The sequence below is a fragment of the Manis javanica genome, chromosome 8 (genome assembly GCF_040802235.1).
Source record: "Manis javanica isolate MJ-LG chromosome 8, MJ_LKY, whole genome shotgun sequence".
NCBI lineage: Eukaryota > Metazoa > Chordata > Mammalia > Pholidota > Manidae > Manis > Manis javanica.
Genome location: NC_133163.1, coordinates 32,984,934 through 33,005,639, shown reverse-complemented (window position 1 = coordinate 33,005,639; position 20,706 = coordinate 32,984,934). Strand labels below are relative to the sequence as shown.

General features: G+C 39.7%; 1 protein-coding gene across 6 annotated transcripts in view; it reads left to right on the top strand.

Moving 5' to 3' along the window:
- Positions 1 to 20,706, top strand: part of RAD51B (RAD51 paralog B) — a 750,762-nt gene that overhangs the window by 35,292 nt on the left and 694,764 nt on the right. For all 6 annotated transcript variants that reach the window (XM_073242228.1, XM_073242226.1, XM_073242231.1 and 3 more), the window contains exon 5: positions 6,374 to 6,510. In XM_073242228.1, the coding sequence (XP_073098329.1) occupies positions 6,374 to 6,510 (137 nt within the window). The remainder of the gene's footprint in view (positions 1 to 6,373; positions 6,511 to 20,706) is intronic.

Here is a 20,706-nt window from a genome sequence, read left to right as displayed (position 1 = left end):
CACGATTTTCTTTGTCCTCAGGTGCCGGTCTCAGGCGCCCGCTCACCGGTCTTGCTGCCCTGTTTCCCTAGTATTGGGGTCCCTGTCCCTTTAAGGCTTCCAAAAAGCACTCTCCAAAAAAACAAAATTCTCCTGTTTCTTTGTTCCCCGGCATCAGCCTCAGGCACCTGCTCACCGGTCCTGCCGCCCTGTTTCCCTAGTATCCAGGACCCCACGCATGCACTGTGTCTGCGCTCTGGTCCGGAATCCTGAGGCTGGGTGTTCAGCAGTCCTGGGCTCTCTCTCCAGCCCTCCTGACTCCTCTCCACCTGCAGTGGCCGGGGGGAGGGGTGCTCAGGTCCCGCCGGGCCTGGGCTTGTGTCTTACCCCCTTTGCGAGGCGCTGGGTTCTCGCAGGTGTGGATGTGGTCTGGATGTTGTCCTGTGTCCTCTGGTCTCTATTTTAGGAAGAGTTGTCTTTGTTATATATGTGGTTTTGGGAGGAGATTTCCGCTGCTCTACTCATGCCACCATCCTGGCTCCCAGATTGATTTCTTTTTTAATTGTGACATTTGGGGTTCTTGTCATTTCTATGTCCTCCTGCCTTTTTTTTGCTCTGTTCTCCTCCCTCCTCTTTTCCCTCCCTTCCCATGCATGTCCTTCAAAAACAGCAGTTGTCAATATGAAATACGAGGGTGTGGTGGGGAGAATCCAACATGTAAAATCTTCCACATGGTGATGTTAAGTAATTTAAGATCAAGGTTTCTTTCACAAGGAAAAGTGCTCCCTGGTCTTTCTGAGATTGTTTGCTTTTTGTTTATTTGTTTCAGGATTTAGAGAGTTAATTATTCTTAAAATGAATTCTGTGGGTCTAAAAACCTAATATTTCTACTAATTGTAGAGCAAATGGAGACAACTCCTGGGGTTGGGAGGGGAGTCATTAAAAAAATGGTACGAAGTTTCCACATACTCTTCTTAGACCAGGACCAGGCAGTTCTTAAATCATCTGCAAAGTATTAGCTTGGCAGATTGCCCCATCCTGGTGCCTCCCTCTTGAATGTGGGGAGAGTTGGCTTGGTAAGATTTTGTGTCTTAACAGGTCTGGGTTTCACATTCATCTCAACTGTTTAATCTCATTTAAGATTAAAATTAGTAGGCATCATTTTTACTTTAGTACAATTAGACTTTATTTTCTTGGTAATAGTTCTCTTTCCTCCTTAAACCAATGATTAGTATTTGCTTCTTTGTTGGTACCTGAGAAAGATTCATAACTGGCTATTTTCTTCCAGGTCTTCTACATTCTCAGGTGGGGTTGAAACTCAGGCTCTATCAGTACGAAGCTAGTTATATTTTACTGGTGTCTTCTGTGTGCAAATGTATTCGGTCTGACTTGCCAAGAAGCGAATGACTTTGCTCTCCTGGTTTGCCATGCTCTCTCTTCCTAACCTCCCTCGGAGACGAACCTGGGAACTGCACACAACTTGAAGTTTTGTGGTTTGGCTGTGAGAACTCAGAGCGAAACTATCTGAAGCTAAAAATTATTAATGTTGAAATGTTTTAACCCACTAAGTAAACTGAAAGAAATAATGAAACGTAACTCCAGTTGGCCCATCAGAGCATACATTTTTTTTGAGTCTAGGAAGGGAGGATAAAAAAATATGAAGAAAATCTGAGGTTGCTAAAGAATTAGAAATCAGCTATTATAGCTTAAGTAAATGTTATTATTCCAGATTTTATTGTGAAGTGAAACAAACAAAAAGAAAAACAAACCAAACTCAGAAGTCTTATAATGTAATTCACATGATGTTTTACTTCTCCCAAGAGTATACTGAGTCAGTATCTAAAAACAATGAAGTAGGAAAAATGCAAGTTATACTGGTTTAAGTTTTCAGATTTTCTAAACCTGTTTTCCTTAAAGATGGAATAATAAAATAATGCCTTACATTTTCATGGTATTTGTTATGTTACTGCATATTTTCATATATATCAATTTTAATTAAAATGATGGCTTGTTTTACGTTTCCACTAAAAATCACAAAGCATTTAATGAATTTAAGTTCATTAAATCTTAGACCATATCTAAAATCTGGTATCTAGATGGTAGGCATAGAAAGGCAGTCCTCTATTGCTCCATGAGTTCACACTTTAATGAGTAACCTTTTCTCATTTTCTAGATCCACTTTCAACTTTAATTGACAAAAGTTACCTTTGCTCTGACATCTGATGATTAATTTGACCCTTGTTGTCTTTGATAATGATGAAAAGTCTGTGAAAAATGTTTGGAGCATCTCCAAACCAGAATGTCTAAGATGGCCCATTAAGTTGTGGGCCAATAGAAAATATTAGACTTTTATTGGTATTTCAGTCTAAAAAATGAAATAAACCTAATTAATATTTAGTATACAGATTGAAACTGGCATCCTCACTTGGTCTCTATGTCAGACTGTCATGTGTCAGGTATAGTAGTCCATGAGGAAAGGATACAGAAGATTGATGGAGGTACCTTGCTTGTATCTTTATTTTCAGCGTATTTGGGTGAAGTGTAGTTCTACATATACCTAGTTAGGTGGATTTACAGATGTAACTAAACCAAATCTTCCAAAACAGACAAATGGCATAGAAAGATTCCTGCAAAGAAATTGTATGCTGAAGACAGTATTAGTAATGTGAGCAGAAATGAACCACATGCACATAAAAGAGCTGATAAATCTCCTTTGACTAATGAACTGCAAAGCAATGTCAGTCCAATCCCACCTGAGAAGACATCCCCCCAATTTTGAAATAACAAAGAAGACAATTTCTTATATGGAATTGTATCCGTTATTGCTAACAATGCAACTTTCTCTGTTGTTTTGGAGTTTCTCATATGGAATTGTATCCATTATTATTAACAATGCAACTTTCTCTGTTATTTTGTCCTTTGAAATGCTGGCTAGTGATAGTAGGAAGCCATCATAACTAAGAAACAAACAAGCCAGGAAGACAGATTTCTACAAGTTTTTCAATGATATTTAAAATCATGCGATACATAGTTCAGTATCTAGAAAAATTCATTAAAATTAATGACAGATATTTAAAAGTCTCTTTTGAGTTTTGTTAATAGCAAAAGACCAAGTGTAATACATTGTTAATAACATTAGGGATGTACTTGTTCTTCCTGTTACAGTGAAACGGATGAAATAAAACACAGGAACAACATAGCAACAACTTAAGTGGATTCTTTTGTGAACAAATGTTTTCAGAAGATACAGAGAAATCATTGCAGATAATTTGAGGCATCAAGATTAAAACAAGTTATTCAATGTGAAATGATGCTATATAATTAATGTACAGAAGTTTCTAACATGGCCCAGATTTTCATATTAGATTATGTTTCGGTAATGAAATATAGGTGGAACCAAATTTTTTGTGTGTGCCATTAAAGATGTGTTAGGGAGGGTATATTCTCAAAAATAAATGACTTCTTGAGTATGAAACAATGTCTTTGAGAAGAGTGCCTGGGGTAATGGTAGTGTTCTGACTTGATAGGGTTTTAGATTGCATACGTATTTGCATTTGTTGGAGCCAATCAAATGGTACACTTAAGATTTGTGTATTACATTGTATGTAAAATTTATCTCAAAAGAAAAAAGAGACATACATGTTAAACTCAGGTTAATGGAATATGTGCCGAATTTTTAGGGGAAAGTATATTGATGACTTTCATTTTGAAATGCACTAAAAAACCATTAAGTATTTATGGGTGCATAAAGGGAAGGGCTGATGGACAGATTAGTGTAGTCTAGTCTAATAGTACAAATACTGTTAAGGGCAGGGTCTAGGAGGAGGGTATACAGACATTCCCTGTAAAATTCTTTTAATTTTTCTGTTGTATCATCCTTAGGCAATCTATAGCAAAATAAAAGTTGATGTCAAATGTGTGAAGAGTGCTTAGGAGGATATTAATGTTAATCTTTATAAAAACCTGGCTGGTAAAGTGTAAAATCTCTTTAGTACTCTGAAATGAGATGGGGAGTGGCCATGAAAATCATTTGAATTACAAGAGCTTCTTTTGGTTACCTCTCAGCAAAGATTGTAAAAGAGTTGCTGAGTTCCAGGATGGGTGAATCATATTTTTTTTAAATGAAAAGACAAGTTAAATTTGTTGATTTACATGACACATGGCTATGTAGTATGCCTCAGAGCAGATTAAAACCAAACAACCAACCAGTGGACCACTCTTACCTATCCCATCAAAGTAAAGGTGATGTTTTAACAATGAGTGAGAAAGTAATTGCCTTTTTAAAGACAGAGGGTAAAATAGAGAGCATTTTTAAAATCACTGCTTGGAAACATTTCTTTTATAATGTGGTGTTGTCAAGGATGTGTGTGTTTTATGAAAACTTTATCACCTGAACACTTTAAAAAACTTGTAACAGTATTTTCTGTACTGTTGAACAACCTTCCAAATGAAGAGTTTCAGTTGATTTTTAAGTCAACTGTTAAGAAATATTAAAATCCAGTATCTTCTGATTAGTTTGCAAGAACAATTGATTGACATGGGAGAAGATGGAAATTTATTAGCCAAAGTTCAATAAAGGTTTTTGCTAATTGATGAAAGATATTGAAAAAAGAAAATAGTGATGTAGTAAGTACAACAAATGATTAATTCCTTTAATTTTAGTCCTGGCATTTTTGAAATTATACCGTCTTTAACTATACATCCATTGCAGTTAAGTACTGAAATAAGGGTAGGACCTGACATTTCAATCACTGAATTACATAGTCTTTAAATAAGTATTTTAAAAGTAACATAATTTCATTTGTTATTTTCATTACCATTATTCCACTAAAAGTATTAATACTTAGTTTTTATGAAAGTGAAAAGATCTGTACATCTAATCAATAAGATATGAAACTATTTTTAAGTGCTTGTAATCTTTTCTTTTTTAATCCCTATTTTATGTATGTTTTGTAATGCACAGAACATATTAGTAAAATAGTATGTGTATAATAAATGTGCATATATTGAAGGACATACTAAATTTTTTGTTGGTTGTTTTTGGTTTGTCCAGATTGTGTAATGAAAGAAGTTTGGAAATCCCTTTTCACTGGGCACTCATGATCTGGCAAACTGTTACTGGCAGCAGCAATTATTTATCCTTAAAGTCTAAATCACTGTTTTAGAGATTATAGATCAGTAAATAGCTTCTAACTTGTGAGCTTTTATTTTTTAATATTGAACCTTGATAAATGAAGTTTAATTGTGGTCTAAATTCTACAAAAGTGGTTCTCAGAAGTGTAGAGGAACATCAGCATCCCCTGGGAACTTGTTAGAAATGTAGACTCTCAGGTCTGACCCCAGACCTTCTCAAGTGTGAGGGCCGCTGGTCTACATGCTTTAGGTTCATGGGCCATCCCTTCTGGTTCTATCTGCTTCATGATGTGTCCAAGACAGTTTCTTCATATCCACAGTATGTCTCTCAGTCTTAGCCCAGACTTTTTTTTCCATCTCTACCTGAGATACTCTTTCTCCTTCTTCCATCTTCTTTTCCCTTCCTCTTACCATGAAGAATTGTTCTTTAGTGTTATTTTTACAAAAGGGATAGATAGTCCTTCTATTTGGATGCCAGAGCCAATGTAACAAATAACATGTGTTCAAAAGGGATTATTTTAGCATTTCCAAATTAACTTCTGTTAACTACTTCATTTGACTTGAATGTACATGCAATTAATGTCCTATTCTTTTCCATCTATACCCTCTTGATTTAAAATTTTATGATCAAAATAGCTTTCCACCAACTAAAACTTTAAGATATATGCTTAAACATATGAATCAACTAGATTCAGCAATTGTTGATTCTGTTATATTTGCTTTATCTCTTACTACACACACACATACACACACTTTTTTTTGCAGAACTGTTTGAAAATAAATTGTGTATATCAGTACCTTTCACCACTAAATACTTTACTCTTAAGAATGAAGATTAAAGTAGCTTTTAAGGGGATTAGTACAAAATTGTTTTGAAAGGACAGTTCATAACAAGTGCTAAATCGATTATTGAAGCCTGTTAAATATTTTCAAGATCCTTCTATAAATATCTTAATGAGGAAAAGGTATAGAACTCCAAGTTGTGGGTGTATGAATGAATCCTCCAGCCTTTCTGAACCAAAGTTTTTCATCTGAACTATGAAACACAGAGGATGATTTGAGTGACTATTTTCTTATTTCTCCCAGGATGGTATAACAAGTACCAATCCAGATGCATAGGAGAGGAGCTAATTTATTATATACAATGAACTTAGGTTAGTTGGGCTGTGTATGTGGCAAGTTCTTAAAAGGAACTTGCTTTGACTTTTGCTGTGTCTGATGGTTTGTGATGTTTACACAAATAACTTTTTTTTTTTTTTAGATTACAGGGCCACCAGGTTGTGGAAAAACTCAGTTTTGTATGATGATGAGCATTTTGGCTACATTGCCCACCAACATGGGAGGATTAGAAGGCGCTGTTGTGTACATTGACACAGAGTCAGCATTTAGTGCTGAAAGGTAGGAGATTTTTGTGGTTTTTCCATAATAAGGCTTTATTTTTGTAACTTGTATACAGCATGTAAAATTTTCAAATAGGTTAACATTTACCTCTTTTTTTTTGAGAACACAGAATGCTAGATAATGTTTTATAGTAATTTTCCTTTTAAAATTGACACTGGAAGCAGTGTCTTCTTTTATTGAAGTATAGTTGATAAACAATATTATATTGGTTTCAAATATACAACACAGTGGTTCAACAGTTACACACACGTTATTAAATCCTCACCCCAACTAGTGCAGTTACTGTCAGCATAGGAAGATATAATAGAATCACTGGCTATATTCTTCATGCTGCCCTACTATCCCTGTGACCAACTTACATTATGATTAAGATTTTTGTGCCCCTTTATCCCTCTTACCCTCCCCACAACCTGACCCACCCACCCACCCCAACCCCTCTCCCATGGTAGCCACCAGTCACTTCTCAGTGTCTTGAGCCTACTGCTATTTTGTTCATTCTGTTCTGTTTTGTTTTTATATTCTACAACCAAGTGAAAAGATATGGCATTTGTCCTTCTCCACTTGCCTTATTTCACTTAGCATAATAGCTTCTAGGTCCATCCATGTTATCGCAAATGGCAGGATTTCTTTCTTTTTGGGGGCTGAATAATATTCCATTGTGTATATGTACCACATCTTCTTTATTAATCTGTTAATGGACACTTCGGTTGCTTCCATATCGTGGCTACTGTAATTAATGCGGCAATAAACATAGGGCATATGTCTTTTTTTTTTTTTTTTTGAGAGGGCATCTCTCATATTTATTGATCAAATGGTTGTTAACAACAATAAAATTCTGTATAGGGGACTCAATGCTCAATGCACAATCATTAATCCACCCCAAGCCTAATTCTCGTCAGTCTCCAATCTTCTGAAGCATAACGAACAAGTTCTTACATGGTGAACGAATTCTTACATAGTGAATAAGTTCTTACATGGTGAACAGTGCAAGGGCATTCATCACAGAAACTTTCGGTTTTGATCACGCATTATAAACTATAAACAATCAGGTCAAATATGAATATTCGTTTGATTTTTATACTTGATTTATATGTGAATCCCACATTTCTCCCTTATTATTATTGTTATTATTATTATTATTATAATTTTTAATAAAATGCTGAAGTGGTAGGTAGATGCAAGATAAAGGTAGAAAACATAGTTTAGTGTTGTAAGAGAGCAAATGTAGATAATCAGGTGTGTGCCTGTAGACTAAGTGTTAATCCAAGCTAGACAAGGGCAATAAAACATCCACGGATGCAGAAGATTTCTCTCAAAACAGGGGGGGTGAGGTTCTAAGCCTCACCTCTGTTGATCCCCAATTTCTCACCTGATGGCCCCCCTGCGACTGTGCCTGTCTTAGGTTGTTCCTCCCTTGAGGAATCTTACCCGTCTCTGGCTAACCAGTCATCTTCCGGGGCCATACAGGGAAATGTAAAGTTGGTAAGTGAGGGAGAAGCCATATTGTTTGAGAAGGTTAGCTTTTTACTTCTTTGCAGATTTATGCCCTGTGGCTTCTAGGGCATAAGTCTTTTTAAATCAGGGATTTTGTTTTCTTCAGGTGAAATCCTAGGAGTGGAATTATAGGGTTATATGATATTTCTATTTTTAGTTTTTTGAGGAATCTTCATACTGCTTTCCATAGTGGTAGGAAGCAGTTTCTTTTTGTCTTTTCTATCCCTTTCTTTTTTGTTTTAAATGGGGTCCTGGATAAACTGTGTTCTGCAGAAAGTCAAGAGGGAAGCAGTTCAAGAAACAGAGGGAAAAATATAAGTGAAAAATGGGGAAGAGGGAAAATTAGTAAGAAAGACAAAAGGTAAGCTGCCTTGTAACTAATTTCTAGTTGGAAGTAAAATATTAGTGAATGGAAAAATGACAAGTTTCAAAACATTTTTTGACAGAAATATTTCACTTTAATCTTTGAAATAGTATGGTATTTAATATAAGAGGCATACTGACAGGAACTGTATTTTATGGTTGGAAAAAAAAGATTTCCTTAGTTTGACAAGGACCTTTAACATGCCACGAGAGAGGCATTCTCTCTTGTGTAATTCTCTATCTGAAGATATGTCTTATGATTGACACTCATAAGCAGGTATATTTATATATCTGGTGACTGATTCAATTCTGTTCTCTTAGTCAAGGTATAGTATAGGTATAGTCCTTCAAGTCTTTCTTTAACTATACCATTACTAATCAGGTCTCTCTTTTATTTCTCTCTAAGAATGCTATTTAGATGAAAGTGTATTTCCTGACTAGATACATTGCAAGTGAATTATTTTGCCCAGAGCTTATTTGTTTTGTTTGACTTCTCTTGGTTATCTATTCTTTCTAAGTGTTTGCCACTGGTTTGTCAGCTCTTTCAGTTTGTGTCATATCTTTGTATCTTCGAAGTTAAATCCAGTGACTGATGCATATTAACTGCCCAGAAAATGTTCGCTAAATAAAGAATTGACAAGTGTTACTCTCAGAATGTGAAATCCAGTTATCATTTCCCACTAAAAGGGATGAGGGTTCCTTGGAGGAAATGGCTGATTCTAGCTCTGGAGCAGGAAATGTTTCAGTCGAGTCTGAAACATGTCAGGTAGCAAAGAAGCTCTCAAAGTCTACTTAGGGGACTGTCAGAAGGACTCAGCAGTCAGTCTGAAGAGGCTCTTACTGGTCAAAGATGAAACAGATTGTGCCCAAAAAGAAGAATAATGGCAGTGAATTAAAAGACATGAAATATGTTTAAATCCATGAGTCTATAATATAAGAAGTGAAAAGCAACTAATCGATCACTAATGGAGGATTCTGGAGAAGCAATTCATTATTTTGAAAGTGAGTTAAAAAAAAAAGAAATCATCTTCTAGTCTTCTTTTTCTTTATGAACTGTATTACTGAGTAAAAAATAGGTCTTTTTGTAGAAGTATTCTGGTAATACATGAAGGTGACTGATAGAATGTCATCAAATTACAAACCCTAACAATCTAATGGGTCTAGGCATTGAATATTGTGACATAATAAGAAATAATATAGTTTGTCTTCATCCTGGTTCTTGGCAAAAGAACTTCTAAAACCTTTGGAATTTCTGAGTGATAGAAGTGAGAAAAACAATTTGTTATTCATAATTAGCCCCTTTCAACCATACCTGAGTTTATGGTAGTAAGATGATTCTTGCTGGGTCCCTAGATAGCTTCAGCTGGTGGCTGGTGTCCAGAGGAACCTACTATGTTGTTATAGGGCTGGAACTTTAGCCCACCTCTCAACCTCTGAGGAGGAACAAGGGGCTGGAACTGGTTAATAGCCAATGGCCAATGATTTAATCATGCCCTTGTAATGGGGTTTGTGAAAACATCTCTAAATGATAGAATTTGGAGGCCTTCTGGGGTTTTGAACATACCATAGTGTTGGGAGGGTGGTGTGCCCAGGTGGGGTATGGAGGCTCCACACTCCTGTTCCCATACCTTACCCTATGCATCTCTTCCATCTGGCTGATCCTGGATTGTGTTCTTTATAATGAATCAGTAATAGTAAAGTGCCTTCCTGAGTTCTGTGAAACATTCTAGCAAATTATTGAACTTGAGGAGGCAATCATGGGAACCCTCGGTTTATAGCTGGCTGGTCAGAAGTACCAGAGGCCTGGGCCTTGCGATTGGTGTCTGAAATGGGGGTAGTCTTGTGGGACTGAGCCCTTAACCTGCGGGGTCTGAGCTGGCTCCTGGTAGTTAGTATCAGTATTAAATGGACTTCTAGAACACCCAGTTGGTGTACACAGGGGATTTGGTGTGAAAAACCCTCACTTTGGTGTTTAAAGTATTGTTAGTAAAAAAGTTCAAAACATAAAAGGCTGCCAGCATCACAAAAAAGACAACAAGTCATTGTGGTGCCCCCTGATGGAAGAATAGTCAAACCTGAATGTGGTCAGGCTTTCAGATCCAACTACCAGTTCACAACATACACAGAGGAGAGAGGGTATGTCAAACTACAGAAGGATACAGTCAGCAAAATCCAAACTGTGTAAAATGATGGAACAAACAACATGGTTTACTTAACAAATACATGGTTAAGATTGAAAAGAGAGTTGGAGAAGAAACCTTTGGATTAAAAGATGTATTTCTTTCATCACCTTTTACACCTTAAACTTACATGATGTTATGTATTGATTATATCTGAATAAAGCTGGGGAAAAAAGTTATATTGATCAATTGCAATGTGATGAACTTGGAAATTAAACAAATAAATGGTAAAAAAAAAAAAAAAGCACACCAAGAACCAGAAGCATAAGCATATGAGACCCCTGGAAATCTGAACACTGACATGTATTTGGTACTAAAGCTGGTAAAGACATTGGTTCATTCAGGTTGTGCTAAGGTTTGTATGGTACCGTACTCCTAGGAGAATTTTGTTCCATTCCCACCGAGAATTATAAGGTGCATTGGTAACACAGACACTCCTGTATGTAGCATGGCATTGAAGCCATAACTGCCATTGGAGGGTTTCTACTTCATCGCCTGTGGCTATCACTGTACTTTTCAAGGCAGCAAGTTGGCTGTCTATCTTTATATCAATGTCTTCCTGAGTTTTTAGAGTTTGAGAGGTGTTATGAGCCAACTGATTAACATAGTAGGCAGTGTGTATGGATTGTGAGAGAGCCACAGCTGCAGTAACAGCAGTGATAAGGATAGAAATATCAGCCACTGATCCAGCAATTATGAGTCCAATAGCTCTCCAGCTTCTAGAGAGCTCATTCTTAATTTCTACAAGGGCTGTGTTCCCAGGTCATCATACCATGGTTCAGATAGATTAAAGGGCAACAGAATATATGGTGGTTGGGAAAGAACTAAGACATTCTTCCCTTTGTTCCAGGTAGACACACATGTGGTTAGATTGCAGTTTATGCAGGTAATGTTATACAAATTTCCTTGGAAAGAGACAGTAAAAGTTCCTACAAGCAGCACATATGGGGGTTGTATGCAGGTTTGTACCCCATAAGGACGCCTAAGATGTGAGGCAGTCAAAGAGCGGGAGGAAAAGTTAACATAGTCTGTGGTGGCCCAAATACACCACAACTCGTGTTGCATCTCATGCTGTGAGGTGGTAAAAATGGCTATTATATATCCTCCAGGTGTCATCTTTTCTTGAACAGGTCCAGTTAAGTGATGGGACCAGTCGAACACTAATTCTGAGGAAGCCAGAGGATGAGCACAGCCTACCCAACAGATGAATTTTTCCAGTTCTACTTTGGTGGTGTTTGTGCAGTAAGGTGAAGGAGGATGAGCTGGGGCCACAACAATGATGGTAGTGGGTAGCGCTACAGAAGAGACAGTGGATAGGTATCTGTCAAGGTCCCAGGGCCCAGTAATGGTAGCTATCTGGGCACCTCCTGCAGTAGTATTAATTACATGTCCTAGCAATAAGCATCCATCCATGGGTTGGTGGACTCCACATAAAGGAGGATCCACTGTCTGTCCAGAAAAATTAAATAGCACTGATTGCTGCCAGCGCGGCCCATTTGGTCCTGGATGCCCTGCCAGGACCCGGGAGTCATTAACAGATACTGTGACCGATTCATCACCCCAGGTAACTGAGTGTAACACTGGGGGATTCGGATAAAAGGTCCAGTAGGTCTCTCCTTGTACTAATCCCATCTGGATGGTAACAATGGCGAGCATCGCCAGAAACAGCTTATCTGAGGTCAGAGTCAGATCTTGTCTTCTGATCATCGCCTGTCTTTCCTGAGTCAGCCTGTCGAGCTGTCCCCGCATCGGAGGATGGGCTCTCTGCGTTTGTTGTGATGTTGGGTGTTGGACTTCTGGGGAGGTCCTCATCCTAACCTTGAGAGTCGACCGCTGTATGATGATGTTTGACCAGTTGCTCAGGAGCCAACGAGGACATGCAGCAGACTTAGGGAAACACAAACATGACCTCTCCCCCAGATAAGTACCGGGTCAGGTTCTTGCCAAAGACCCATGAGAGTCCATTTGACTAATGCAAATTTGTTGTTCCGAGGTGTCCAAAATCTGTCTGCTGCTGTAAGGCCTTGCTCATCCACTGAAAGAAAATTTAATGTAAATAAAGCAAGGTTTAGTTGGTTTGTGGGGTAGGTCCCATATCCCCCTTTCTGTTTAAATAATTGATTTTTAAATGTAAGGTGGGCTTTTTCCACCATACCGTGGCCTTGAGGGTTGTAGGGAATTCCTGTTATGTGTTGTATTTGAAAAGTGGAACAGAAATGTTGGAAAGGCTTGACCTGTGTATCCAGACCCGCTATCAGTTTTAGTCATTTTAGGAGTACCCATGATGGAGAAGGTGTATAGACAATGAGAAATAATGTGCTCACTGGCTTCTCCCATACGGGGGGAAGCACACCTGAAACCAGAGTAAGTATCAAGGGAAATGTGAATGAAAGGTGTATTTTAAAAGTACGGGATGTGGGTAACATCCATTTCCCAGATTTGATTTGGAACCAGGCCTTGAGGGTTGCTACCAAGAGGTGTTGTAGGCAATAAAGAGTGACAATTTTGGCATGAGTGAGCTATCTGTCTAGCCTGTTCTTGGGTAATTCCAAACTGTTTTTTAAGAGTCCAGGAATTCTGATGAAATAGCCGATGAGAGTGTTGAGTGGCTGAGAGTGGAGATTCCAAGATTGAAGTTACAACCTGAAGAGGAACCTCACAGGCAGCAGCATCAGCAGCTCTACTGCCAGCAGTTAGAGGTCCAGGAAGACTGGTGTGTGCACGAAGATGTCCAACATACACCAGACGGGTTCTCTGTCTAAGAGCTAACTGAGCTTTATGAAAAAGTTCGAAGATTTCTTCAGTAATGGCATGAGAAATAATGGCTGTTTACCCAGTGTGGAATACTGTGACTACATATTTATTATCAGTGTAGATGTTAAGGGATCAGTTGTTCTGGGTATAACAGGAGCGTTCAGAGCACAGCTTCTAGCTTCACCCTTTGGGCGGAGCATGGAGAGTGCAATGAGAGCAAGGGCCATCAGGGGCGTGAACAGTGGTGGTATCTGAACTGGATCCGTCCCTATAAACGGTGATTGCATTGGGATAGGTGCACAGTGCATAATTCTGGGAAAGGTCACAGGAGTGTCCTTAAGAAACTGTAAAAGTTTGTTAGATGGGTAATGGCGATCAACTTTTCCAGGAAAATTTGCAAAATCTAGCTGCCATTCCTCAGAAGTTGACCATAACAAGCCTGTTGCTGGGCATTGTAAGGAACAATAATGAAGGAAGGTTCAGCAGCCATAAGCTGCCAAAGCCGAGCCCTGACTTTTCGAACTACATCACACACTAAGATATGATAAGGAGTAAGATGTTGAGGAGGGGAATTTGGGAGATTAACCCATTCAAGTGGACTCATGGGTTGCCATAAAACACCAGTAGGAGTTGGGATAGTAGTGCAAACAATAACAGAGACAGGTGCCTGGGGATCCAGGCAAAGCACCTGAGCACACTGAATAGCATCTTCAACAAGTTTTAAAGCATTTTTGCTTCAGGTGTTAAATATCTAGAGGAGGAAGTGTCGGGGTCACCCTGAAGAACTTGAAAAAGAGGTTGCAATTGTCCCTTAGTAAGTTTTAGAAAAGGTCATAGCCAATTAATGTCTCCAAATAATTTCTGGAAATCGTTCAGGGTATTTAAGTGTCTTATTTCCACCTTTTGTGGCTGAACAATCCTCTGTAAGATACAAGTTCCCAAATAAGAGAAAGGAGCTTGTGTTTGCATCTTTTCAGGAGCAATGTGGAGTCCATGGGCATCTAACTGTATTTTAAGCAGTCCATAAAGCTGAGACAAAACTGCAGGGTTAGCATGGGAACAGAGAATGTCATCCATATATATAATGGATAATGTATGCTTACTGCTTACGGGTATTTTCACATACCACTTGAGTGGCCTGTGCTACAAATATTTGACACAAGGTGGGGCTGTTATCCATTCCTTGTGGAAGCATTTTCCAGTAGTATCTTTTCATAGGCTCTTTAAAGTTAACTGAAGGCAAGCTAAAGGCAAAGCATTCTCTGTCCTATGAATGTAAAGGGATAGAGAAGAAACAGTCTTTCAAGTTAATCACAATGAGGGAGTGTTTCCAAGGGATCATCATGGTAGGGGAGGGCAGTCCCAGTTGGGGTGCTCCCATTGTAACTGTGACAGCATTAATTTTGTGGAGGTCCTGTAGGAGCCTCCAGCTTCCAGATTGTTTCTTTTTTATCACAAAGATCAGAGTGTTCCAAGGACTAAGAGGTTCCTCAATATGTCCGGCTTCAAAGGCTTCAAATTGTTTGAACACTAGCTGTTGAGCAATTTTCAGTTTCTCCTGAGTCAGGGGCCATTGGTTCACCCAGATGGGCTCATCAGTTAACCATTGTGTTTTAGAGGCTGTCAGTGTTAGGGAGGCAGGAGATACCAAGGCCCCTAGGGCAAATTTGGATAGTATCCTAGGCCAGACCCATCCCAAGTGGCTGTGGGGAGATCGGGTGTGACCGGCCTTGGCCCTCACTTTCCAGACCAGTGCTGGGTACATGCCTTTGATTCAGCATCATCTGAGCAACTTGAGGACTAGGGCTATAGAGTAAAACTGACATTTGAGTTAAAATATCTTGTCCCCATAAATTAACAGGAAGATGGTCAAGGATGAAGGGTTGGAAAGTACCTGTATGTCCCTCTTTGTCTGATCAGGTTAACATCTGGGATGTTTGTAGAGGACCCTGTGCCATACCAATACCTTGCAAATCAGTCATAGCTTTTCAGGTGGGCCAAGTGGTGGGCCAGTGCTGTGATGAAATGATGGACACATCAGCTCCAGTATCCACAGGCCTTGAAAACATTTTCCATCAATCTGAAGAGTTAAAGTAGGTCGTTCAAGTTCTACTTTTTGAACCCAAAAGGCATCTGAGGAACCAAAGCCTCAGTTCCCTCTTGTCTGAGCAGACTGACATTGGCCAGTTTGCATAAAAGGCAGCACAACAAGTTGGGCTACATGGTCAGAGGATAACATTTGTATAATTCTGAAAGGTGACCAACATATAACTTTAATTTTATCCATGTAGTCATAGTCTATGACTCCAGGCTGCACCTGTAGTTCTTTTAAGTTTCATCTACTCCTGCCTAAAACAAGGCCTATTGTACCAGGAGGTAACGGGCCTTATATTCCAGTAGGACTAGCTTGTCCTCCCATATCAGGAGTCAGTATGAATCTGGAGGAGGGACTGAGGTCCAATCCTGCACTTCCTGGGGTCGCTCGACAAAGTTGTTGGATTGTGTTGCCTTGAGGAAAGCAATTGAGGGAGTCATGGACAGGGCCCCCATTGTTCTCCAGGGCCGGGGTGGGCCCCGCCTGGAGTTTTCCGACGGTAGTCTCTGAACATCAGTTTGTGATCTATCTTCCTTGGCCCAATGCTTGTCTCAGTGGCACTAAGGGCAAACACCTGGGTCTCTAGTTAGTTTTTCCTGGGGCAAGATGGTAGGAGGTGTAGTCGGACAGTCCTTAGGTTAAGGAACCTCTAGAAAAATGGCCAAATTGTCCTCAGTGAAAACATCCACTTTTAAGATGGTATTTTGTCCCTTGTTGGTGTGTCGGGCTGAATGTTTTGTGTAATGTGGCCGCCAATGTTGCACCCTGCATGTAAGAAGGTCCCACGTCTGCACAAAGTTTGATAAAGTCAGAAAGAGTTCCCTTTTTTCTATAAGGCCAAAGTAGACCCTGACATGTACTGTTAGCATTTTCATAGGCTAGTTAAGAACAGTTCCAGCCTCAGAATCAGAAACTACTCTGGATATTGCCTGTAGTAAGCGAGATACAAATTCCTGAAATGGCTCATCTGGGCCTTGCTGAATGCTGCTGAGCTCCTCAGTTTTAGCTTCTGCATTGGGCAAGCTCCTTCAAGCCTTGCTTCTGCAAATGTTAATTTGTTGATATGCCTGTCCATCAAGGCAGAATACTGCCCTTCTCCAGTCAACATATCCACACTGATGGAAATGTTATGTATTCGATTTCTATTGGCCTGTTGTACACGTAAGTCTACAAATTCACTTTTCCATAGCAAATAATCACCTCCAGTGAGACATGCCTTAGCAAGCATTCTCCACTCATTGGGAATCAGAGCTTCAGTTGATATTACTTCCAAGAGAGTGAGGGTAAAAAGAGCAGTGGGGCCATATTGAGAGCAGGACTGCTTGAGCTCCTTCAAAGGTTTTGAAAAAAGGGATAGGACTATAATCTCTGACATTTCCATCTTCCTCCCGCCTTTCAATAACTGGTAGACAGAGGGAGTGGAACTCAGATGTGTCCTCACCCTGCGTCTGGGCTTCTCGGATACTATGCTGCAAAGCTGAGCAGCGAGTGGGACCGGGAGTCGCTCTGATGATAACAGGAATGGAATGTTCCTGGTTAGACTGATAACTAGGAGGGAGCGGAGGTGGGGAGGGGGTTCCCTGCTTGCACCTTACGGCTCTAGATAATTGCAGGATTTTAGGGGAAGACACTTTCAATTTTTGAAAAACAGTCAACAGATCCAGTGTTGGAAGGCGGTGTAAAGGTGTTAGAGGATTTTGTGTCTCCCCCTCCTTCCATCTTGGACTCTGAGGAGTCAAGTTCACAGTATGGGTCTTCCTGGTCACCATATTGGACACTATGGTGCCTATTCCCAGGAAGCTCCTCCTCACACTGCTGTACCTCTGTTAACAACTTCTGGTCATATTCAGGAGGTGGTGGTGGTACCTCATTGTCTTGTTGATATTTGGGAGGTAATGGCTCACAGTCCATGGGGGCTGTAGCATGAGCCAAAGCCCTCATAACCGGTGACTGTTTGTTTCAACTGCTCAACTATAGAGCTTCCCTCCGGAAGTCTGTCAGGCAAACGGGAACCTCAGGGGATGGATCCAAACCTTCCTTTACTAAATTCCACACAGCAAACGTATCTACAGGAAAGTTCTGAGGCCCATTAAGGGTGAAGTGCTGTTTAAGCTGCAGCACCACCTTTTGCCAAGTTTGCTAATTTATGGTCCCTTCTTCAGAGAACCAGGGGCAAATTTCCTGCACAAAGGCAAGAAAAGATTCTAGCTGCTGGCGGCATATTTTACTGCGGTGGGCACGAAGCATAGCTTTAAACGTATGTACAAAAATTTCTCGGTCCTTTGACCTGGACTGCCTCATGTTTATAGCTTTAAGCATATATACAAAGATTTTATGGTCCTTTGACCTGGATAGTCCTCCAGCCCTGTCTGTCCCAGGTTTTACTCCTGACTCTATTGCTCCCGTACGGCCCTCCAGACTATATATATTGCTGTACCTTATGAATCGACGAGCGCCTGCCCCCTAGAGCCCCCTCTGGGAGTCTCCTCACTTAAGGTTGCTGTCACCCTGTTCTCAGGTCCCTGTTCGGGTGCCACCTGCGGAGGCCAGCTCTGCAAACCAGCTGAACTTGAACCTGAGAGGGGTGGATGGGAGATTAAGAAGACACAGAAATAGATACAAAAAAGACACAGAAACCAAAGTTGGAATCAGGAGGTTTACTGACCACTGGTGGTGAAACAGTGGTGCGGTTTTATTTCTGAGCACAGCTTATTTACAGGCTCGTAATGATATCACTTCCGGGCTGATCTCATATCTGGTGATACCTCTTTTGGATCTGGTGATTTTGCTTCCGGTCTTCCACAAGGGTGTCTTCTTAAGGAGTAAATTTTTGCATGATTCCATTTTGTCAGTGTTACAGTTCAGATTAGGTTAAAAATCATACCAGCGGATTTGGTGAAATCCAGCATGCATATAGTAGTAGGTAACTAGTTTACATTTTCCCAATGAATTTGTGGGGATTTTGGCTTATTTTTGTTTGTCTTTCCTTATAGCCTTAATTATCTACTTTTTGCATCCTCCATATTTACGTATTTTTCTTCAGTATCTTTTCCTGCCTATATGCATATTAGTACTTGTATCAGAGTCAGGTTGAAAAAATAAAGAGGTAACATTTTTAGTCCTTTTGTTGGAATTATGTTGCATAATTCACAAGGAGCTCTTGTGAGGGTCATTGGAAGATAGGGGTCAACTTTTATAGTATTTCTACTTTTCTAGTCTATTCTCCACAGGGTTTCACTGGCTGCCACATGGAATGCACTTTCAGGTCTGGTGATAGGATCAGGTGGAATCAAAAGTACCAGTGCTCTTTTGTATAGACGCCAGACTTGATGTCCCCACACTGTTTTCTGGAGTTTGTTGTGGTGGGTCGGAGAATAGAGCTGGTGCTGTGCTGCCTGGTCACATTTCAGTTGTGTTGTTACAAGACTGCTTGACCACTGCTTGGATTACTGGGAAGGTTGGTCAGTCAATTAGGAAAGCTTTCTGCTACAAGTAACTGAACACCCACAGACCAGTGGCTTAAATAAAAAGAGGTTTATTTTTTCCACAGACTAAGACCAGAGTAGGTGTTTGCTGGCACTGGTTCTGCTGTTCACTGATGACAGACATGTAGGGCTGGTACATTTTTAGGCATCATATCCATTCTGTGCTCAAGTCAGTGGGAAGAGAAAAGGCCAGCTGTATCTTTTATCAGGAAAGTATACTTTTTTCCGAAGAGCTGCCTCCCTTCTGCTGATTTCCTTTTAATCCTCTGGAATCTGCTTGCAGATTTCTCACTGGGCCACCCCTTTTTGCAAGGGAGGGTGGGAAAGTGAGAAAAGGCTTTTATATATGATGAGTTGCCTGGGGCCAGTTAACATTGCTGTGTATAGAACTGGGGCTCACAACAATGAGGAAGTGGGGATGGATAATGGTAAGTAATTCATAGTATCAGTTTCTGGACTTAAAGAAAAGGTAAAGCAGGAGAATATGAGACTCAAAAAGGAATATGTTCTAGCACTCTGTATGTCTCTGTATGTAGAATTGTCTCTCTTTTGTGCTTATAAGCAAGTGTCTGATCAGCACAAGTGAGAAAAATGAATTGAAGGGTTAATATAAAGGAGAATTAGCTAAAGACAACTTAAGGTTTAAGTGATAAAAAGTAGGAAATAATTTCTGCCAATAAATAGTTAGATATCTTTTTATTAAGAAGGAGGGAGAAACAGATGAATAAATAAAAATTACTTAAGTTTACAATATGTTAAAAAAGAAGACTTTGTAGGTGATGTACTTAAAAGCACTTTGGAAAGAGTAGTTATTTATTTTATTTTTTTAATATGAATTAAAAAATTTTTTTTATCATTAATGTACAATTACATGAACAACATTATGGTTACTAAACCCCCCCCCCCACCGATTATCAAGTCCCCACCACATACCCCTTTACAGTCACTGCCCATCAGCATAATAAGATGCTATAGAATCACTACTTGTCTTCTCTGTGTTATACAGCCTTCCCTGCAGGTGTGCTAATCGTAATGTCCCTTATTCCCCTTATCCCTCCCTTCCCACCTATCCTCCCCAGTCCCTTTCCCTTTGGTAACTGTTAGTCCATTCATGGGTTCTGTGAGTCTGCTGCTGTTTTGTTCCTACATTTTTTTCTTTGTTCTTATACTCCACAGATGAGTGAAATCATCTGGTACTTGTCTTTCTCTGTCTGCCTTATTTCACTGAGCATAATACCCTCTGGCTCCATCCATGTTGCTGCAAATGGTAGGATATGTTTTTTTTCTTATGGCTGAATAATATTCCATTGTGTATATGTACCACACCTTCTTTATCCATTCATCTACTGATGGACACTTAGGTTGCTTCCATCTCTTGGCTATTGTAAATAGTGCTGCAATAAACATAAGGGTGCATATTTTTTTTTTCAAACCGGGCTCCTATATTCTTAGGGTAAATTCCTAGAAGTGGAATTCCTGGGTCAAATGGTATTCTATTTTGAGTTTTTTGAGGAGCCTCCATACTGCTTTCCACAATGGTTGAACAATTTACATTCCAACCAACAGTATAGGAGGGTTGCCCTTTCTCCACATCCTTACGAACATTTGTTGTCTGTCTTTTGGATGGTGGCCATCCTAACTGGTGTGAGGTGATATCTCATTGTGGTTTTAATTTGCATTTCTCTGATGATTAGTGCTGCGGAGCATCTTTTCATGTGTCTGTTGGCCATCTGACTTTCTTCTTTGGAGAAGTGTCTGTTCATATCCTCTGCCCATTTTTGAATTGGAATATTTGCTTTTTGTTTGTTAAGGTGGGTGAGCT